Source organism: Drosophila simulans, chromosome 2R (assembly GCF_016746395.2).
Source record: "Drosophila simulans strain w501 chromosome 2R, Prin_Dsim_3.1, whole genome shotgun sequence".
NCBI classification, from domain to species: domain Eukaryota; kingdom Metazoa; phylum Arthropoda; class Insecta; order Diptera; family Drosophilidae; genus Drosophila; species Drosophila simulans.
Genome location: NC_052521.2, coordinates 7,220,053 through 7,242,749, shown reverse-complemented (window position 1 = coordinate 7,242,749; position 22,697 = coordinate 7,220,053). Strand labels below are relative to the sequence as shown.

General features: G+C 43.4%; 4 protein-coding genes across 8 annotated transcripts; 2 read left to right on the top strand and 2 right to left on the bottom strand.

Moving 5' to 3' along the window:
* Positions 1–163: 163 nt before the first annotated feature.
* Positions 164–16,469, top strand: LOC6733787 (oxysterol-binding protein-related protein 9). 3 transcript variants are annotated; one of them, XM_016167141.3, is made up of 15 exons: positions 168–640; positions 2,136–2,264; positions 2,751–2,987; positions 3,061–3,138; positions 4,466–4,709; positions 4,821–4,944; positions 5,912–6,319; positions 6,380–6,531; positions 6,591–6,692; positions 6,753–6,927; positions 6,989–7,124; positions 7,181–7,267; positions 14,813–14,934; positions 15,030–15,135; positions 15,189–16,469. In XM_016167141.3, the coding sequence occupies exons 1-15, from the start codon at positions 473–475 to the stop codon at positions 15,273–15,275; spliced, it is 2,355 nt and encodes a 784-aa protein (XP_016026740.1). In that variant the 5' UTR covers positions 168–472; the 3' UTR covers positions 15,276–16,469. The 3 variants fall into 3 exon arrangements, with proteins under 3 accessions (XP_016026739.1, XP_016026740.1, XP_016026738.1); XM_016167140.3 differs by lacking the exons at positions 14,813–14,934; positions 15,189–16,469 and having other exon boundaries at positions 164–640; positions 15,030–15,102; XM_016167139.3 differs by lacking the exons at positions 168–640; positions 2,136–2,264; positions 2,751–2,987; ... (1 more) ...; positions 4,466–4,709; positions 4,821–4,944 and adding an exon at positions 5,238–5,679.
* Positions 733–2,012, bottom strand: LOC6733788 (elongation of very long chain fatty acids protein 1). The gene is made up of 5 exons (XM_002080796.4): positions 1,876–2,012; positions 1,711–1,819; positions 1,491–1,584; positions 1,189–1,435; positions 733–1,130 (listed from the first exon to the last, which is right to left on the bottom strand). Exons 1-5 carry the CDS (start codon positions 1,889–1,891, stop codon positions 796–798), a joined length of 801 nt encoding a protein of 266 aa, XP_002080832.1. The 5' UTR covers positions 1,892–2,012; the 3' UTR covers positions 733–795.
* Positions 1,900–4,278, bottom strand: LOC6733786. The gene has a single exon (XM_002080794.4). It carries the CDS (start codon positions 4,126–4,128, stop codon positions 3,154–3,156), a length of 975 nt encoding a protein of 324 aa, XP_002080830.2. The 5' UTR covers positions 4,129–4,278; the 3' UTR covers positions 1,900–3,153.
* Positions 16,470–16,636: 167 nt separating the features above from the next.
* On the top strand, positions 16,637–22,697 carry LOC6733785 (protein transport protein Sec24A). 3 transcript variants are annotated; one of them, XM_016167142.3, is made up of 10 exons: positions 16,637–16,857; positions 17,840–19,360; positions 19,422–19,548; positions 19,613–20,112; positions 20,166–20,391; positions 20,496–21,118; positions 21,174–21,406; positions 21,460–21,557; positions 21,611–21,749; positions 21,812–22,697. In XM_016167142.3, exons 2-10 carry the CDS (start codon positions 17,864–17,866, stop codon positions 21,921–21,923), a joined length of 3,555 nt encoding a protein of 1,184 aa, XP_016026735.1. In that variant the 5' UTR covers positions 16,637–16,857; positions 17,840–17,863; the 3' UTR covers positions 21,924–22,697. The 3 variants fall into 3 exon arrangements, with proteins under 3 accessions (XP_016026735.1, XP_016026736.1, XP_016026737.1); XM_016167143.3 differs by lacking the exon at positions 16,637–16,857 and adding an exon at positions 16,887–17,161; XM_016167144.3 differs by lacking the exon at positions 16,637–16,857 and adding an exon at positions 16,887–17,175.

Here is a 22,697-nt window from a genome sequence, read left to right as displayed (position 1 = left end):
ACAAGCCTTTTAATACTTTATATATAAATAAAAAAGAACCCTGATATTATTGTATTACTTTAAACAGGGATATATTTTCATGGCTAGCTTATTTTGTATATTACCATTTTCCAAATGACTCCAAATTTGTAAGGTGTGCTAGGTGGTATAGTAGGTGGTATATTCCAGCGGTCGCCGAGCGGCCACACTCGAGCTGCGATTAGGAGGGCTTGGAAATCATCGATGTTTACGTACATCGATAGTTGGCAGGGCTTTGCTTTGTTTTGCAAATTCCAAGCGGAGTTGAGGCTGTGACAGATTGCGGGTGCGAGTTGTGAAGCAACATTGCGTCATCATCAGCTCCTGGCCAGAAAAGAGCTCAGGGAACGAGGCAGGTCCGCGCCCGGGGACAAGGAAAGCCTTCAGCCACGAGGACGCAGAGGGATCAAAGGCGGAGGAGGAGGCGGTGGCCGTGTCACGGGAGCTGGATCAAATGGCCAGCACCACTGGAAGTGCCCCCAGCCTGGGACCGCCCCAGAGCGGGAGTGGTGGATCTGGCACATTGGAGGGCACGCTAAGCAAGTGGACCAATGTAATGAAGGGCTGGCAGTACCGCTTCTTCGTTCTGGACGAGAATGCTGGTCTGCTGTCCTACTACACGGTGAGTGGCTGCAGTGCACCTCCTGACTGAAACCCATATCGCACCCAGAACGAACTCCCCATGGCCCGCAGTCTTATCTTATCTGCTATAGATACATTTGGATACACATACACACTTGTTGGTACCCTTTTATTGCGTGATTTGTGGACATGGGATTACTTTTTTGAGTCTGGCTGAGGGGTCTGACTCTTGCGACGCTGCGCGGCTTGATAGGCACTATTGTAGAAGTCGTAAAAGCCGTAGAACATGCCTCCGATGACGGTGGTAAAGTAGAGGAGCACTAGGGGCGGCATGCCGCACAATACCAGCTGGGAAGCAACCTGCGTGAGGATGAGGGCAAACTGTGTCATCTGAATCACTGTGATGCACTTCTTCACTGGGGTTAGGGCCTGCACCAAGCTCTTATCCGCCACTGCCGCCACAAAGTAGTACGAGTACATGATAACGTGGACGATAGAATTCAAGAACACGCAGAAGTAAGCAGCAGAACCTGTAAAATTGAACGCATTTATGAAAATGATCGGTCACCCAGCAGCCGGCTAGCTTACCATTTTTGTTCAAGTTGATCAGTACGTAGACCAGCGTTACAGTGGAGAAGTGATGAAAGATGTGCAGCTTAGACACCTGGTTTTGTTTCTTGCGAAGCACAAAGATCACAGTTTCAATCAACTCGGAGATCTTTAGCCAGAAAAGAAAGTAGGCCAAGTTGTAGTACCGCCTCACCAGCTCTGGGCTGCTCCCGATGTCGCGGCACTTCCAAAATATGTATATGGTGTTGTCCGTAATGTACAGGACCTGCGGGAGAAAAATCAATTAGCCAATGGTGCTGCTGTAAACTGCAAATATCCACCTCTTTTATAACATATATGCAGGAAACCACCTGAATGAAGTTATGTAGCAGGATCAGCCGCTTGAGCTCGTAAGGTTTGCGCCATTCCATGAAACTATAAGCGAGGGATTAAAGGTCTTCTTTCTTAAATAAGTAAGCCAGCGAATCCACTGAATTGCTAATGTCCAGTCCACTGACCCGCATGCAAACAAGCGACTCTGGCATTAGCATGTGAACTTACTGCGGACCCGCTTTGGTGACGAAGTACAGATAGAGGACCAGCACGGTGATCATGTACCAGGGATCCTTATACATCGTGGGAATGTCCACCATCGATTGCAAATTTGGACCTGCAATTCGATTGAAGGCATGAGACAGTTTTTTGACAAGTCCAAGAGGGGCTCACTTGCTGTCGCCTCCATTTTGCTTCTTTGTGTTGGGCTTCCGCTCGCCTGTATCCTTTAGGTGGCGTTGGACTGGTGGACTGCAGCTCTACCGCCTCGACCGCTGGCGAACATTTAAGCGTGAACAGCACGCCGACCACTGTTTTTATTTCCCCCAAGCATTGATTAGAATACATTAATTTATAGCACGCGTAATAGCCCTTTGACAGCACGAGCTGCGATTTAATGAACTTGCCTAATTCCGACTGCATTTCTGTTACAGTCGAAGGAGAAGATGATAAAGGGCGTGAGGCGTGGTTGTGTGCGTTTAAAGGATGCGCTAATCGGAATCGACGACCAGGAGGACAACACATTCACGATCACTGTGGACCATAAGACCTTCCACTTTCAGGTAAGTTTGTCCTAAGTAAATGGAAATAAAGATTGTCTATGGAAAGCTTGATCGAGAACAATATTTAACAGTTTCACTAATAGTTCAGAAATCACCGGAATAGCTTCAATACAACATTACTTGTTTTATGAACCGAAGAACCAGGTCATTCTTAATTCCACACTTGCATTGATTTGTTATGACGTCTAGTGGTATACGTAAGCAAGAACTATGTAGATCAAGAGGGCCGCACGCTTCTTTTAGCAATTCGCGGTTTCGTAGCAAAAGATATAAAGCAAGCATGATGGCCTATCCGCTGGGAAAGCAGAGTTTTCGTCCTATTACCGGAAAAGGGTATCCGGGCATCGACCCAGAAACCACTGTCTAGTCCTCACGTTCTACCTTTTGTTTGACTTTGTTGCCTTGATGTAACGATAAAACTTTTCCCAATACCCACACACAAGCAAAGGAGCCCACTAAACTTGCCAACTTTCCAAACGTTTGCAGGCGCGACACAACGAGGAGCGGGAGCAGTGGGTGCGCCGCCTGGAGGACACCATTCGACGCCACGCGAACCGGTCGCGTCTGTGGGACAGCCAAAGCGCTTTCTACATCGCCGGTGGCTACACGAAGGAAGGGGGCGGGAGCGGAACAGGCGGCAGAAGACCCAACCACCTGGAGTTGGTGGCGCGCCGTGTTTCCGAGGCAGATGCCTACCTCCAGCTGATGATTGAGCAAACGAACGTGAGTATTGTGCCACGTAATGCAGGCATTATGCAATTTATTGTGATTTTTTCTCGTTCTCTGTCCTGCCCAGTTGCTGGACAAACGCATCGCGGAGCTGACCGATCCGGTGGAGCAGTCTAAGTGCAAGGCACTCCAGGACAACGCAAATGTAAGTAAACAGCGGTTACACGTTTCCCTCTGCCTCAGTAACTACAAGCTCCAGGTGCAGTTCGTCACGAAAGTTGTTTGAAAGTTTCTCCACTTCGGCGTACGTCAGACGCCAGTAGCTTTCGTCGACTGCCATGTAATAGTCCGCGTCCCAGTTATTATCAACCTTTCGAACACCTAAAACACAGCTGGTTTTTAGTGCAACATCTCTTCCATAGAGACTAAGCGTAACGTTCAACTGCAGTCCGTCGCTGGGTGTAACCAGCCAGAAGACGAACTCGCTGTTAGCCACCGGGCTGTCTAGTGAACGCCTATCCCGCAGAGCCGATTTGGGATATGTCTGGGAAATTAGCACCACCACCGGGATGTGACCTTCCAGGTGCGAATGTTGGTTCAGCAGGAATCTGTTATAGGGCTCACATTGTCGCTGGGATATCAATAACTGTTGTGCATTGTAAGCCAGGAGCCCCAACACCTTGTTTTCAGGATTCTTACAGCTCGTCGGCTTAAAAGAAAGCACAGCCCGCTCATGTTTCCCTACGGGAAGGAAGCGCTGGAAGGAAGCTTCCTTGTTCTCGTGATCACAGAGGTAGTGCAGCAAAAGCAACTGGCTGTCTATTCGTCTTTGGCAGCTCTCAAAGAGACAATTTTTTACCTCGCACTTTATCAAGAGCTTGTTGGGTATGGTATCATCGTCCTTCAAAGGGACTTGACCTTCATCTGGAGGAGCAGCCTCAATGGTACCAAACATCGACTGAGACATTAGCTTTCCCTGATGCAGCTGAACCTTCTGCTGGTCATCCAGTTGTTGCATTCCAACGCGAAGTGTTTCCATATTTTCGTTGAGCTCCTTTATATCCGCTTTCAAATTGAACATGGTGTTCACCTTGTTCTTCATCTCCAAGTGCGCTTCCTCACGCTTTTTTTTATACTCTTCGAATTGTGCGCACAACTTGTCGGCGCTGTGGAGCTGTGGGTCCAGAAACTCCATTGCGGATTAGCGCTAATTTTAGCCTTTAAACCTCAAATGTAGTTCGATTTGCTTGAAGTGCTGGAAATTTAGAGAATTCGTTGCGGGATTGTGTGTTTGTTATCCCAGTAAAGTTTGTGGTTGGAATCGTATATCCAGGCCCACTGGGCCACCCACTCATATCGATTTCCAATGCAAGTTCAGGGTTAAGAGGCGGCCAGATGCAAAAGCCTGAGAGAATGTCAATCGACCGGCAGCTGGCCACCCATGGCAGCTGCTCACTTCGTCTGCAAACTTTGGCAAAGCCAAACCACTTTTTTCACCACTCCCGTTGGCTAATGCGTAGTTCTCATTTCAGGCCATGCTGGATCACATTAAGCACTCGATTGTCAGCCTGCAGATTGCCAAAAACATGGCCCACCCCATAAATGGAATCTACAACGGCCCACCGGCCACGGCCTCCACTAGTTCCTCAACCAGTGGAGTTGCCATGGGCAGTTGTAACAACATCCAGGCAGGTGGCCTTAAGGTGCCCCTAGAGGGTCAAGTGATAGGCAAGGGTGAGCTGGTCGACGACGAGGAAGACTCGGCCACTGAGAACGGTGAGTGCTCTTGGCCAAGCAACTGGTCATCGAGCCAGGGTCAAGCGGTTCGAAATCAATGCGAAAGCTTAATTTGCATTACCCCCGATAATCTGGCATTAATCTTGGCAGCCACCACCGCTCCTTTGGGTTTAGTTGTGCCAGCGACCTCATACTCGAGCAGCGAGGGCGAGGATGACTTCTACGATGCCTACGACGATCCCTTCACCAGCATTGGCAGCTCCCCGATTGGCTGGTAAGTGGACCACTTGTGCAGGTCTTACAAGTAGCAACTAAGACAGCCCCTTGACCAAGTGCGCCGACTGGCCATCAATCAGATGCGATGCGGCAGCCGGCAAGCGTGCTATGTTATGTGTGATGTGTGCTGCGTGCTAATATTACGCATTCATTGCCCCCAGTCCGGAAACCCCCGCTCCGGCTCTACTACTCCTCCTTCTCCTTTGGAAAGGCGCATGCGCCTAAGCAGCGCATGCAAAATGCAATGCCCGAAGTTCGTCGCAGTCGTAGTTTCGGGGCAGCCTGTAATTTCTGCCAAGTCGCGTGTAAATAATAAATACAAAACCTTCTCCTCCGTCTCAACGGGCTCCCTTCGAAGCTTTGTTGGCACAGCTGACACCGCTTTGTCGTCGGCGACTCGCTTCGTCATCGACATCCTTCGGCCTAGTCGTAGCTAAAGTCGCCTTTGTGTATGCCTGTCAGTTCTAGTTTCGTTCGTCATCGCCTCGCAGTGTCAAAGAGCTCCTTTGGGTGCAAGTGGCCCCCCTCGGCTCTCCGTTGAATTTTTCGGTAGTTTTTTTGTTTTCCAGTACATAGCCTAGACTATTCGGCGGCTTTTGTCTACGCTTCGATTCGGTAGCTTCCGTTTTATGCCCGAAATTATGCAGGCGCTGGGAGTGCAGTAACGCATACGGCCAGCATCAGCGGCTGAAACCACCATGTTTAAGAAGTGGGTCCGACGCGTTAGCCTGAGGTGAGAATGTACAGTATAGAATGTACATACATGTGTGCCAGGTCGACGTAAGTGCTTCCCTCATAAATTGCAAATGATGCCAGCAACTGAGGTGGCAAAGGAGGCGGATGTGGGTTGAGGATGCTGTTGTGCCCCGTGCCTTACACGCACATTATGTTTAAAGATTTATCCAAGGCATAGCCGGAATCCTAATCAACAAGTCCTGATTTCACTCTCATTTTTCATTGAACAGCGCAACGCGAGGCTTTGCGGAAACCACATCGCCTACGCATGAAAAGGCACCGGATGGATTTGCCAATGCCGAGCCAGGGGCTGTGGGCGATTCAGTTGCCCCCCAAACGCTGCCAGAGATCGATGAAAGTGTTGCCGATGCGGACACCAGCATTAAGACAGCGAGGACCGCAGTAAGTTCCCGAAGTGCCAGCTATGATAACGGAATAGACTACGACGCCCTGTACGAGGAGGAGGAGGAGACGGACCTCAGTATGGAGGCGCACGGATCGATGATCACGCACTTGCTGTCCCAGGTTAAAATCGGCATGGACCTCACGAAAGTGGTACTGCCCACGTTTATTCTGGAGCGCCGTTCGCTGCTGGAGATGTACGCCGATTACTTTGCTCATCCCGATCTGTTTATAAAGTATGCCCAAGTTCAAGGCGTTACATCAATAATATAACTTATAAGCATCTTACCCAATAGAATATCGGATCTGGATGATCCACGCGACAGAATCGTCCAGGTCTGCCGCTGGTATATGAGTGCTTACCATGCTGGGCGCAAAAGTGCAGTAGCCAAGAAGCCGTACAATCCAATTTTGGGAGAAGTATTTCAGTGCCATTGGGACATTCCTGGTAGGCAATGCAAAACAAGCTACTGTTGTCCACCACTTACATGTTTTCCTTAATATTAGGGATATCCCAAGACGCTCAGGAGGTACGCGACGGTCCAGTGCCTTGGTGCCGGCGGGATCAACTCACCTTTCTAGCTGAGCAAGTGTCTCACCATCCGCCAAGTAATATATATGTAGACAAGACTTTTTTAAGTTTATCACTTACGCATTTATTTGTTTCAGTTTCTGCCTTTTATGCGGAGCATTATAATAAAAAAATAACATTTGCGGCCCATGTATGGACCAAGTCGAAGTTTTTGGGGCTCTCCATTGGAGTTCATAACATAGGTGAGGGTGTTGTGACCCTGGTGGATCGCAGCGAGGAGTACATAGTGACCTTCCCCAACGGCTACGGCAGGTAAGAACGTGTATGTGGTGTTTCTGCTTACAAACAACTGATGAATATTTCCATTACCTAGGTCTATTCTTACGGTGCCTTGGATTGAGCTCGGCGGTTCGGTGGAGATCAAGTGCCCGCAGTCTGGATACTATGCCAACGTGGAGTTCCTTACCAAGCCATTCTATGGCGGCAAACGGAACAGGGTCTCGGCGGAGGTGACTATCTCTTGATGTGCACCTTCGATTTGGTTATTAATTTGGATAATCCGTAGGTCTATGCGCCGAGCGAAAAGAAGCCTTTCGTATCTATTACGGGCGAGTGGAGTGGTTTGATGGAGGCCAAATGGCATGATAAAAACGTAAGTCGTTCAAAATATGTTTGGTTAATGTTTGTAGTGTACTATTATATATGGTTTCTGTAAATGTTGATCCTTTACTTGTACTTTTTCCTCGGCATACTGCGCCAAAACGCTGCAACAAACAACCCCACGAGTTGGCAGCCACATCCACCCTTCACAACCCCACCTAGACCTCTACTTACTATCCACGATTCTTCTGCTTTTCTCTTAAATAGCTCGGGAGCATTTCCTCTGTGTGTTTACTTTGTTTGTCTAGAAAATCGAACCCACAAATTAATCCTATGCCTGATTGTCCAACGTTGTATTCAAATTGTTGCTATCTGTACTTATATATGTATATATATGTAAAATCCCAAATAAGAAGACTTTACTCGTTGAGTTTTTGTAAGAAACTGATTTTATTTGGAAATATCTTCGGTTTAACTAGGTGACATGAGAATCGCATCTTAAAGTAAATGGCCTACGCAGAGGCCTAAGTAAATAGTCCCCGCCTTATCGAGGTCCCACGCTCGGGCACATCTGCCTATCTTGAGCGGCGAGGACCTTATCTGTGGTCTCCCGCTAAGGGACTATTTTAGGAGGCGGGGAACGATCTCAAGTGACTGACTCATGTAGTGTGCACATGTTTTTGAGCAATGCACCCATGTCGCCTTAGATAACAAAATCCTAAATATAATTTATCGCTCTCGATTCATTTACATAAGATATGAACGGAGCCCAAAATTGTAAGTCTTTAAATATATTCGTGTTCATGTGTGAACATTCTGCCAAAGGGCCAGCAAAGCTGAGATGTACATTAGTATATTAGTTGCATTTATAACAGCAGTGGACTGTATTTATTTGATATATGTTCATTTATTTTGCAACTAAGATTTCAATGGGCCTAGTTTTTCTGGCTTTTAATTTTATTGGATTACAATTATGGTTTATATTATTTTTAATTCAACAATTTGTACTCAATTAACTTATTTTAAACATTTTGCTTTTTCTATGTAGAAGTACATTTTCTATTAAACAACGATATAGTGGACTGTATATTTTTATTTGTTATATTATTTTATTGTTTATTTACTATTGATATTTATAGTACTGGCAACGGACCTGCAAAGGTTATTGCTTGCATTCTTTGTTGCACAGCACATTTCCGTATGAAATATATTATTAATACTATCATTAGTATTAAAGCAATAATTAATCCAGCATGTCCGGAAATATGATGGAAATGTAAATCTTTCAATTTTTGATGGTTCTCTTTCATAAATTTAATTTCATTATTCAATCGTTCAAATTCCTCAGTATGATTTAATATTGATAGTTTCAGCGGATCCCAAATAATCTTCTAATTGCTCTCTATCATCTTCATCCATTATACCAAATAAAATATGATACAAGGAACCCATAAATTCGAAAGGAGCACGCTTGCTTCTAGATCTAGACTGCATCATAAACAATTTATTGTTTTCTTCAAGTTCCGATAACTGACTTTGCATATTATCTAAGACTAGACTACATTGCTCTTCAAAGCTATGAAGTCTTTCGCAAACTTTCCTCATACTTTGTATAAGCGCATTACCCTTTGTTAACATTTTAAAATATGGATCCATTTTATAATAGATAACCAAATTCCAAGAAGTACTCACAATCTCAACATCTCCTAGCGGGTCTAGATATATTGCTGAGGTTTTATTTATTTTGTCTATAGAATATCTTGGTGCTATATCTTTAGGTAATGCGCTAGAAACTTGACAACTTAACACAAACAACAACATTGCCATAATGATTCCGATCTTGGACATTCCCGATGTCGCTCTAGTTCGTCTTTTTGGCTCTTGGTCAGCCTCTTTTTTGTCAACAGACTTTATTCCTTCCAAGGGACAAATTTTAGTAATGGGTCTAGTGATATATCCTTCCTGCATCTTTACTTTAGCCACTCGGACCTTATCATCATTCCCCTTATGCACCTTTTCCACCTTTCCTAAAGGCCATCTTGCAGGATGACAATTCTCATCCTTTAATAAAACTATTTGCCCTTCTTCTATATTAGGAATTTCCTTTTTCCATTTATTCCTTTGCTGGAGCGTATGCAAATATTCACTTTTCCACTTAACCCAGAAATCTTTCTTCATTTTTTGGATAAGTCTCCACCTATCCAAATTTCCGATTTTTTCATCTTCCATTGGTTCGACTATTTCTAAAGGTGGTCTTCCAATTAAAAAATGACCTGGTGTTAAAACTTCTTGTTGGTCCTTCTCACTAACTATAGTGTATAATGGCCTTGAATTTAAGCATGCTTCTATTTGACATAAAAGAGTTGACATTTCTTCGTAAGTCAAAATAGTGTCGCCGATTATACGCTTTAAATGGTATTTCATTGACTTAACTCCAGCTTCCCAAATACCTCCGAAGTGAGGTCCTGCCGGGGGAATAAAATGCCAATCAATCCTGTCCTTTTCAAGCTGCGCTGCAATCGTTATATTTTCTTGTATTGCATTAAATAACTCTTGATCTAATTTTCTTGCAGCTCCTACAAAATTTGTTCCGTTGTCTGAATAGATATTGGAACATTTTCCCCGTCTAGCAATAAATCTTCTGAGTGCTGCTAAAAATGCGTCTGAAGTTAGATCGCTTACCATTTCTAAGTGTATGGCTTTGGTGGCCATGCAAACGAATACAGCAACGTATCCTTTAAATGTTTTTTGGCCACGATTTTTTGAACATTTAACATAATAAGGACCTGCGTAATCTATTCCAGTATTAAGAAACGGGAATGTCATCGTCACTCTATATTTTGGCAAGTTACCCATTATTTGCTGAGCTGTATTTTGTTTATACCTTGCACACGTTACACATTCTCTTAAATACTTTTTCAACGAATTTTTCAACCCGAAAATCCAATACTTTCTTTGGATATAGTTTCGCATTAGGTTTATCCCTCCATGCAATGTTTCCTTATGAGCATTTTTTATTAATAAGCTTGTTAGGTGGCATTTTTCTAAAATGATTGGATGTTTAACATTAAATTCTGCATTGGAATTTTGCAATCTTCCTCCAACTCTTAGAACCCCATCCTTGTCCAAAAATGGATTCAATGACAATATTTTATTATTTGTCTTGATTTCCTTTTTGATTTTAAGGCACTTTATCTCTTGCCTAAACTGGTATTCTTGTTGTTTCTTAATAACAACTGTTTCCGCTATTCTTATCTCCTTTACTGAAATAATTGATGAATAGGCTTTATTTCTTGTTTTCATCTGCACGAATCTATTTATGTATGCTATTATACGTATAAGTTTTTCTATACTGGAATACCTTTCTATTAATTCGTAAATAGGATCATCTATTTTGTCATTTAATACCGTATTTATTAAGACAGGTTCTTCTACAGAATCAGCTCCAGTCATTAGGTCATCCATATAGAAATCATTCCTAATTATTGCACTAATAACTTGGTTTTTACATTTATCTGCAATATCTACCAGAACCCTGGTAGCCAAATATGGTGCAGATGCAGTTCCGTAAGTGACTGTGGTTAATTTATATGTTTTAATTTTTTCTTTTGGAGAATTTCTCCATAAAATATATTGATATTTTTGATCATTATTATCTATTTTAATTTGTCGGTACATCTTTTCAATGTCTGCCGAAACAACAAATTCCCATTTTCTCCATTTAATAATAATGTCAAAAATATCTTTTTGAACTCGTGGCCCAACCCACATTATGTCGTTCAAACTTTTGTTATTCGTAGTTTTTGCTGAAGCATCAAAAACTACTCTCAATTTGGTCGTAAGGCTTGAATCTCTAATCACTGCCTGGTGCGGTAAAAAATATTTGCCTTCATCACTCACTTCAATCATGTGTCCTAAATCCATGTATTCATTCATGAATTTAGTGTAGTCAACCTTAAGTTTTTCATTTCTTTTTAGTTTTTTCTCCAGATTCATGTAACGAGCTATCGCTTGTTTCTTTGAATCTCCTAAGGTGACATCCTCCTTGAATGGAATTGACACAATGTATCGCCCATCTGAATCTTTTTTTGTCGTTTTGATAAATTTATTTTCACAGATTTCAGACTCGATATCATCTTTTTCTTCTTCTTCCACTTCCCAGTAGCGATCTAACTCTTTTATTTCTATTGTTGTGGCTACAATGGTTTCTTTTCCTTTGGATTTTTTACATCCAGAAACTATCCACCCGAAATCAGTTTTTTGCCCAAGGAGACCGTCTATTTTTATAACTCCATTTTGCAGAATGTGAGTATATACGTCTGCTCCAATGATTAGATCAATGCGACCCGGTTTATTAAAATCGGGGTCGGCTAATTTAAAGTTCTTCCATTTTTTCTGATCAACATTAATCGTGTTGACTGGAAGTGCCTTCATAAGTTTTGGGAGAATAATTGCTTCAATTTCTAAATTTTTCGGAGAATTTCTTATCGAAATAACCGCTTTGTGCTTGGAGATGCACGTTCCTGTGGAAGATACTCCACTTATTTCAGTATGAGACCGAAATTTTTTCAATTTTAGAATCTGTGCAGACTCTTCTGAAATAATTGTGCTTTGAGAGCCACTATCAATCAATGCTCTTAATTGTTCAAAGCCTCCATACCTCGACTTTACTTGAATCAAGGCCGTGGCCAACAAGGCTTGACCTGTTGTTCTACACGTATTCACTTTTTCTGGATTATGACCTGCAAAGTGAAGTAACGTGTGGTGAGGTTTACGACAAGTCGAACAAAGCTGCTCGCTTATACATTTTTTACCAAACGGATGCCTCAGACATCTTAGGCAAATCCCATTTTTTCTTACCCAGTCAGACCGTTCTGCTGGATTCATTATTTTAAATTTATGGCATTGAATTAAATAATGCCCTGGTAGTTTGCAATATGCACAATTGTCACTATAATTTTTATTCTTGTTATTATTAATCATTTTCTTTACAGGTTTTACTTCCTGTGAGAATGATGATATAGAATTGAGCCTTTGCTCTAAAAAGTCCATGACATCAGAAAGTGCCTGTATTTCTTTTGTCTTTTTAACATGGCTTTCATATAAATTGAGTGATTCTTTATTGAATTTCCGAAGAATTATGTGAGCGAAAATTGCATCCACATCTTCTGGTAATTGTGCCTTTAATTTTATAATATAAATTGACTCGTTAATCGTGTCAATAAATGTCTTTATTTGCTTATTGGATTCTAAATTTAAATTTGGCATATCCATAAGCCTATTCATATGATCTGAGAATATGTTTCTTTTATTCTCATATCGCTTGGTCAAAAACTCCCAAGTGGCTTCATAATTTTCTCCAGAGCCGAGCAGTAAATGAGTAACCACATTTCTGGCTTCTCCTTTTAATGCTGACTTTAGATAATTAAATTTGAGAGAAGGACTGAGATCCTCTCTCACATGTATGAGCTCTGTAAAGAGTTCATTAAAAAGATCCCATTCTTTGGAATCACCAAAGAAAGTGGGAATCTGTATTTTAGGCAGGGTTGGTAACTCCTCCGCCTTAACAACCGTCGACATTTCAGCTTTATTTATTGTGCCACTGAGTCGACTATTAATGGCTGTAAGAATATTTTGTTTGTCAAATTCAAGTTCGCTAATTTCTTCTTCGAATAGCGAGCTCTCAAAATGACTATTCACCTGTTCAATCAGGTTATCTATTTTATGCCATAAAAATTCAATTTTATTTTTCCTTATTTTAAGGAAATCTGGACTACTGTCTATTAGTTTAGACGTATCTTCTAGATATACTCGAAATTGGCCAACATTATTTCGAAATGCCTGCTCTACTTTTAAAGCGTTGTTTTGTGCTATACCCTCTTTTTCAGGGTGACCACACATTTCAAGGTTTAATGTAGGGGGAGGGTTTGATTTAGGGACAGTGTTTGATTTAGGGAAAGTGTTTTCTACCGACTCGCCCTTAATTTTTTCATTTTTATTTTTAATTTTTTCTAACACCATCATTATTAAATCATACTGCTTCGTGTTAAAATATTCATGATCGACAACGCCGATCTTTAACAAATTGCTATGATTAGCAATGAAACATTTTTGAAGCTCATTTAATTTTAGAATTTCTTCATCTGTTAATGTTGGTTTTACTTCCAACTTTCTAATTTCCAAAATAATTTCGGACTGCTTCTTAAGGAATTGAATAGTCTTTTCTGACATCATTTTGAAAATTTTTTGTAATTTCTTAATATATATAGTACGTGTATATGTATTTTATATGTATTTATATATATATGTGTGTTTGGATAAACAGAAAATTCTTGTTTTGACTTAGCTGATGTCGTTGTTGTTGCTGCTGCTGTTGCTGCTGTTGTTGCTGCTGTTGCTACTGCTGTTGCTGCTTCTGCTGCTGCTGTTGTTGCTGCTTCTGCTGCTGGTAGAGGCTCCTTTGAATTTGACTTCCTTCTCTTCTTTAAGGCTCCGTCGATGTTTAAAGATGATTTTTTTTTTTTTTTTTTTTTTTTTGGCACGTTTTATTATTTTTGTAGTCCAGTCAGATTTTTTGTTTTTTAGCCATTTATTTCGGCATTTATGCTCTTTTGGCATATACACTGCACTCTATTTATGAGCTGATTTAATGCTATTAGAGCATTTATAAGGCACTGTTTTCAGGCACTTTTTATTTAATTTATGCTCTTATGGCATATACACTGCACTCTATTTATGAGCTGATTTAATGCTATTAGAGCATTTATAAGGCATTTTTGTTATGCACTTTTTAATTTCACAATTGCTGATGTATGGCCTCAAGCACGCCTTACCACAATTTATAATGGTACACAAAGCAACCTTTAGCTATAGACTATAAGGTGCTTGTTTTAAAACATAAAAGATTCTTTTGTATCTTTTTGCTTTTTATATTTATACTCTGTTCCTTACCTTTGGTAGGGGGAAACAAGAGTCACTTATTTTTGCTACCTTTAGCTGTAAGATGCTTAAAGGAGCTGGCCTTTCTCTGAGTTCCTTACCTTTGGTAGGGGGAAACTGCAGAGTCGATTAAAGGCTCGATTGACCAAATGTAAAATCCCAAATAAGAAGACTTTACTCGTTGAGTTTTTGTAAGAAACTGATTTTATTTGGAAATATCTTCGGTTTAACTAGGTGACATGAGAATCGCATCTTAAAGTAAATGGCCTACGCAGAGGCCTAAGTAAATAGTCCCCGCCTTATCGAGGTCCCACGCTCGGGCACATCTGCCTATCTTGAGCGGCGAGGACCTTATCTGTGGTCTCCCGCTAAGGGACTATTTTAGGAGGCGGGGAACGATCTCAAGTGACTGACTCATGTAGTGTGCACATGTTTTTGAGCAATGCACCCATGTCGCCTTAGATAACAAAATCCTAAATATAATTTATCGCTCTCGATTCATTTACATAAGATATGAACGGAGCCCAAAATTGTAAGTCTTTAAATATATTCGTGTTCATGTGTGAACATATATATGATTGTTGTGTGTTCAGTATTACACCCAATCCCAATCAGTTGACCACATAGTGAATCTGAATGAATCTCTTGAATTTTCTAGAAAACCGAAGTATTCGTCGACGTAAATCGCATACCCATATTTAAGAAACAAGTTCGACCAATCGTTGAGCAGGATGAGTACGAATCGCGACGCGTTTGGAGAGAAGTGACAGCGGGACTCAAGTAAACAGCATACCAATCTGCCATACCAATTATTCCCTGACCCTGAATTGCGAGTCATGAAAAATGTAATCTTTTTGTTCGTTGCTCTTCCGCAGGTTCAATGACATCGAGCGCGCTACAACTGCCAAATTCGTTGTGGAGCAACAGCAGCGTGATCAAGCCAAGGTGCGCAAGGAATACGATCTAGCCTGGGAGCACAAGGTACGTCACCACGATATAGGGTAAATCAGTTGACAGATAACATTCGTCCACAGCACTTTAAGCCCGTGGGCGACAACTGGATCTACGCCAAGCCGCTGAGTCAGCGCATGTATCTGCAGGAGAAAGAGGCCAAGAGATAATGCCTCCGACTGACATCGAGAGCAACAACACCAAAAACGTCTATATATATGGATCATATCAAGAACGAGCCTCAACTATATGTTTAATTCCACAAGTGCGCAAACCTCTCAACACTGACGATACAACGTAACGAATGCAGGAAAAGTTAGAGCAACAACTGAACTGGCGAAGGAGATCCACGATGGAGGCTCCAGGGTCTGGTTATTGTAAATAATATACACAGAGAAAAAGAATAGAGTAAAGCTCTGCTCATTAGGTTGGAACGCGAGTCAAGCCCGACAGCTCAGCGGAGACAGAAGAATCAAACACTCACAGTTTCTATACAGAATTAACGATTATTATTTACTACTAAGTACTAGTGTGTTTCAAAGGCAATCGCAGTAAACTGCAACACAATGACACCTATTCAATACCTTTTACATTACTAACATTTACTAACTAGCAACAAAGAAAGAAATCCAATACATAAAGGGATATATCAAAAGTTGTAGATTACAAAATGATAGTTACTTAAGGATAGAGATTCTATTTTTGAAATAAAAGACTCTGCTATAGACAAAATACAATACCGACACGCTAGTATCCGACAGATACTGCCCCTCGCTTCTTTCCAAGACCCCAGGACAGACACACGGACATAGAACACACGGTGCACAATGATTTTCCAGTCGCATAGTTTATTAATCAAATACGATTACCTTTAGTATTATGTTTCGAATTCCAATTGTCACAATAATAACAATAAAGCTTTACCAACAGTCCGCTGCTGACACACCTTTACACCTTACTGTAATAGAATCCAATTGAAAACCGAACTCCTAGACACGGTGAAAAATAAACATTCAATTTAATTTATAACTTTATAACTTACAAGCCAGAAAGCAACACCACCCACACAGCAAATCTACCGACTACTCTCACGCAAAGTTAACGCAAAATGAAACGAATAAAGTAAATACGCTTCGAAATTGATTTAAAGTAATATTTAACGAACTAGTTACCCCGTAGAATAAAAGAATTGTAATCCCAATGGCTTTAATTGGAACTTATATCCAAGCCCGGGTGAAACTTGTATATATTTTTGCGATTTTCTTTTTAACCAACGTGTTAATTGAGAAACTGAGCTAATACCCCAAGCAGATTGATTGAAACGGATACAAATATTGCAAATAAAGCGATTTGTTCTTTAAGCAGTTGTGATGGATTTTGGATTTCGGGCTTATGAACATTTAAAAATACTCCTATCATTAACAGAGTTTTATAATATACTTTGCTTATCTTCTTTGATAAACATTGCGTTAAGTTTTAAATTTGAATTGTTACAAAAATAATGTTACCTTGGTATCGATAGCCTTTTATTTGCAATCGATAGGCGACCCAGAGCAGTGTCATCTCTTTTTTAAAACGCACGGTCACACTATTGACGTGGCCTCAAAATTTTTTGTTCTCCGGAAAATGCAAAAAGTTTGCATTTAAGTTAATTGTGCATAGCAGCGTACGACGCCAAGTCCAAAGAATCCGCCTGCCAATCTAGGACGTGTTCGCATCCATCCGGAGCACGCGAGGAGCGCTTGAAATCGTGTAAGAAAGAAACTAGTGCGGAAGGAAGTTTTGGGAGTGGAGAGAGCGTAGGGAAGTGCGAAAATCGTTTAATTTTCCTTCGCGGAGAAAAATCCAGCCAAGGACTCGACAAAAGCCCAGAACAAAGGGTCCAGCCAGTGGTTTCCACATCTGTATTCGCTTTTTGTCTCACAACGAAAGGCGGAAAAGCCAATTCATAGTCCGCAGCAAAATCGCCAATCAAGGGCGCAAGAAGAAGAGGCAACTACAAAGTGCAAGTGCTGGTCGAGGAACTTCATGCCAATGAAAACTGAAGCTCGGGAAGGTGATAAGTGATTGGTAACCATGTTATAGGCACCACATTCGATATGCCTTGATTGCCCCAATTTCCTTGAGTGGGTGGTGGGGTGGTGGGCGTGGCGGGTTGACTTCGCCAATAGGCACGTCATCAAAAATTCGCTTTGTTCAGGAGACGAATCCTTTCTCTTCCTGCTTGCCTCCACTGCATCTGGGTCACCAACCAAACCGACCCACCTTCTGCGATCGTTGATGGCGAGGTCAAGTGCTTGGGGCACGCACACTTACACGTTGTTCATCACATAATAACCCATAACGATCTGCTGTCGAAGCTGTTTAAACAGCCAAATATGATATGAAATTATCACCCTATTTCCGACTTACTGTTGACGTAGACACAGTTCTGTAAACAATGGATCAAGACATTTACCTACGCAGCCAGTCTAGCTTCAAAGCTCCAATAGCGCAGAATTTCGCATTCCATTTGATCAGCTATCACTGCAAATTCTACACTGTCTGTAAGCGGGAAAAGCATCCCGCTTGAGAACTTTACAACTTTTATCAGCCGCACATTGTTCATGTTACTCGTATTTTGGCATTGAACGATAAGATAATTCCTAGTTTCATGTCGGCATGTTCGGCAGCAACGCAACCTTCGCCAGTGATAAGATAGCAACTAAACAAAATGTAATTCTTCATCTTTCAGACCACAAACCTATGAATTAGCAGAATGTCGACTTACAATCCGAACTTCGTGCCTCCCGCCCACGCTCCTATGCCTCTGAACGGAAACAATTTTGTGAATGGTGTGCAAGGAAGCGTTCCGCAGCAGCCAGGTGGCCCTCCACCTGGTCAACAGTATATACCACAGAAGCAGCCACAACAGTTCCAGCAACCACCCCCTGCAGCAGCTTTTCCGGGAGCAGGAGCGGCAGGAAATGTGCCACCGCCGCAGCAGTTCAAGAGTGGTAATACGAACCAGTTCTTGCCGCCCACGTCTGGAGCAGCTACACCTCTGCAGCAACTGCCGCCTAGCACGCTGCCGCCCCATCTGCGTCCGCCCACCGTTAACGGACCACCCATTACGAACGGCAGCAATGGGGCGTCCAGTGCGAACTCCTCGCGTACTGCATCCCCAAGGCCAATAGGAGCTGCCCCTCAATATGCTCAAGGACCAATTGCTGCAGCGCTGAACAATCCGCCCCTTGCGTCGGGACTGCGTCCTTCGCCCCAACCGACGCACCAATCTCTGACCAACTTGACGAGCAATCTGGAAAATCTTAACTTGAATACCACCCGAGCAAATGGAGGTACCAGCGTTTTGCCACAGCCCCAAACTCAGCTACAGTACCCACCTCTAACACAAAAGGATGGCAGGGGAGTGGCCTCGGCCCAGACGGGTCCACCGCAGTTCAACGACGCCAAGAGTCTGTTGGCGGCCAGCGGAGAGGCCGCTGCAATAGTTCCCAATGCCATGGCGACGCCGTTTAGTGGACAAAAGCCTCCCAATTTGGCTCCAAATCCGGCCAAAATGTACGGAAGTGCCTCGGTGGCCAGTAGACCAACACCAGCGGGCCAGCGAATTCCATACGGAGTACCCCCACCAACTAACCCCGAGCAGCAGAGTCAGCAAAACAACAATCTACAGAATGCACCGCCGCCACCAAGAGAAGGAGCAGTATGGCCGCCGAGCTTACCAAATGTAGCGCCGCCGGGAGCCCAACCCATGATGCCGCCAGCTCAGCAGACATCACAGACGTATCCATACTCCCAAGTTTATCAACCAGCACCACAGCAACAGCCACCACCTTCTCAGCCTGCAGTGCAGCCACCGCCGCCGGGAATGTTCGGAACCCAACCCGCTGGAGCTCCATTGCAGTATCAGGCACAGGCGCCTCCTCAGGCTTACGGACAACATCCTCAGCAACAACCACAGAGTGCACCAGGGGGCCCTTATGGAACCAGTGCTCCACTAAACGTGGCTCAGCAGGGATTCAGCAGATTGTGGGGACAGGATACTATTGACCTGATGCAGAACCGGCATATCTTAACGCCGGCAACGTTGCCTCCGCCAAAAGTGGTTTTGCATAACCAGTTTCACGAGTCCATAAACTGTAGCCCGAGCATTATGCGCTGTACGCTGACCAAGATCCCTGAGAGCAACTCTCTGCTCCAGAAGTCACGTCTGCCCCTGGGTATTGTGATACATCCCTTCCGTGATGTCAATGTAAGAATTTTATTGAATATAATTTAATATTAAAGACTTTAACTTGGCAATTCTCCCACAGAGCCTCCCTGTTATTCAGTGCATCAACATTGTGCGTTGCCGGCTGTGCCGCACTTACATAAATCCCTTCGTGTACTTCGTGGACAGCAAGATGTGGAAGTGCAATCTGTGCTATCGAGTTAACGAATGTAATTGAAAAGAATTCCCAGCATATAATGGATTTAGTAATCCAATGTTTCTTTGTACATGCAGTGCCAGATGACTTTCAATTTGATCCGGCCACAAAGACATACGGCGACGTAACCCGAAGGCCCGAGGTTCGCTCTAGCACCATAGAGTTTATTGCTCCATCGGAGTACATGTTGCGACCGCCGCAGCCGGCCATGTACCTGTTTCTCTTCGATGTCTCTATAATCGCGCAGCAGAGTGGCTATCTGGAGGCCGCATGCGCCGTACTCAACCGGCACTTAGACGAGATGCCCGGTGACGCGAGGACCCAGGTGGGATTCATCTGCTTCGACAGCTTCGTGCACTTCTACAGCATGGCCGAGGGGCTCAACCAGCCGCACGAAATGACGCTGCTGGACATCGAAGACCCCTTCCTGCCACGTCCTGATAGTTTGCTGGTAAACCTGAAGGAGTGCAAGGAACTGGTGCGTGATCTATTAAAGCAGCTGCCTAAGCGGTTTGCCCACACCCACGATCCGGGTTCCGCCTTGGGTGCTGCTCTGCAGGTTGCTTTCAAGCTAATGGTGAGTTGAGTTATTCAAAGAGGAATCTTAATCATCGTGAATACTGCTTACAGCAAGCGTCTGGCGGACGGATAACCGTCTTTCAATCGTGCCTTCCCAACAAGGGACCCGGAGCTTTGGAGCCGCGCGAAGATCCCAACAACCGCTCGGCAAAGGACGTTGCTCACCTTAACCCGGCAACCGACTTTTACAAGCGCTTTGCCCTAGAGTGCTCCGGCTATCAAATAGCCTGTGACCTCTTCCTGATGAACCAGCAGTACAGCGACATGGCAACCATTTGTAAGTGACTCTTAGTGATGTAAATTCAATCTGCCTTTTTGCATTAAGTTCTCTTTCGAGTAATAGAGCACCGTAGACTTATTGGAGTTTCATTTTCCCTATAGCTGGCATAAGCAAACACAGCGGCGGCTGTGTACACCACTTCCCGCTCTACCAGAAGACCAAGCCACACATGGTAGATTCGTTCCGGTCGTGTTTCAAGCGCTATCTTACTAGAAAAATAGGATTTGAGGCGGTAATGCGAATCCGCTGCACTCGTGGCCTGCAGGTACATACATTCCATGGAAACTTCTTCGTGCGCTCCACGGACCTGCTCTCGTTGCCGAACGTGAATCCGGATGCGGGATATGGAATGCAGATCTCCTACGAGGAGAGCCTGACGGACGCGAAAACGATTTGCTTCCAAGCTGCGCTGCTCTATACGAACAGCGAAGGAGAGCGCCGAATCCGGGTGCACACCGTGTGCTTGCCGGTTACCGCTTCGCTTCCAGAGGTAATGCACTCAGCAGACACGGAAGCTATCATCGGACTGCTGTCCAAAATGGCGGTTGACCGGTCGGTCGCCTCCAACTTGTCAGACGCCCGCGATGCTTTCATCAACGCTACGATCGACGTTTACAATGCCTTTAAGATAGCACAAAATCTGCCATCGGGACAGTCCGGTCAGCTGATAGCGCCGCGCAGCCTGGCGTTGCTCCCGCTCTACATCTTGGGCCTGCTTAAGCACGTAAGTTTTTTGCATATGGTCTTAGTTATCGCAGCTAATTTCGGTTTTCCACTAGCCCGCTTTCCGTGTGGGAACTAGCACACGACTGGATGATCGGGTTTACGCCATGGATTGCATGAAAACGCTACCGCTGGACCAGCTAATGAAGTACGTGTACCCGGAGCTATACAAGATCGATGCGTTGATCTACCACGCACGCAACTCGAACATTAGTTCGAACCAGGATGACGATGAGGACGAGGATGAACCATTGCCGGAGCTGCCGCGTCTTCAATTGTCCGCGGAACAGTGAGTAGAGTTGATTTATTTTTAACCTTCGATAACGAACGCTTTAACTACAGCTTGGACTCTCGGTCAATATTCCTAATGGACTGCGGCACTCTGATAATGATCTATGTCGGCCTCAATGTGCCGCCCGATGTTTTGGAGGCTGTGCTGGGTATGATCTTAAAATCCAACCAATTTGTGTTACTAACCTGTTTCTTATTTCAGGCATCAGCTCCACTGCAGAGCTGGGTGACTATGTATACGGATTGCCAAATGTTGTGAGCAACGAGAACGATGTGCTGAAGCGTTTTATTTTGCGACTCAACTACGATAAGCCCTACTCTGCGCTGGTGCAGATAATTAGGTAAGTGGACCACTATTAAAATGTTGTTAGTACCTTGCTAATTTTTTTATCTTACATTAAAGGGACACGAGCACGGCCAAGGGCCAGTTCATTGAGAGATTAACCGACGATCGCAGTGAATCTAGTTTGTCGTACTATGAATTTTTGCAACACATTCGGGCTCAGGTTAAATAGTACATAAGCAGGATATCCTACCACTATTGTATGCAGCATAAATACGAGTTTCTAAGAACCTAAAAACTCAGACTCTGGTGACTAGAAGCGCGAAGCGAATGCAGGTGACACTGGCGCGAAACAATGGAGACCAGTTCGGGACAGACATACACTTGATTCACCTTAACCACCCATCCCCTACCCACTCTCCCGGCTTAGGTAATTTTAAAGTGCATGTATTTATTTATTTGTTGATTTGTTGCACTAAAAATAAAATTAAATCGTTTAAAGATCATAGTAAATGAGAGAGAGCCAACTTGTCACAACAGAAACTAAGATATTGCCAGTTCGTTTAGGGCGAACATTAGTCAAAAGTTCAGCTAACCAGTCAGTAGAGCTCCCGATGAGGAGGATGGCTCTGTTATTTATTATAGAAACTTTATGCAATAAACCAACGAAACTGTTGTACATTATGCTTTAGCGCGATTTTTGTTCGTTCCAACTGCTTCAAACATTCTGCAAACTTCTCAGCCCCACAAATTGTTATCGCTTACCCCAATTGTTTGCTGTTTTCAGTAGTATTTATTTTCCGGAATCCAGAGAAACCTATATTTATTTATAAGTGTAAGGAAAGGCGCTTTGTTGCACTGTAGTTAGCGAACTTATTTCAAACGAATGTACGGAAATAGATTTGGTATTGTGTATTGCATTCATTGGACTGCTAGGCAGTGAATGTCTTAAGCTTAGAAGGAATATTATACTGTATCAATAAAGAGACCCCATCCCTGTACCTCA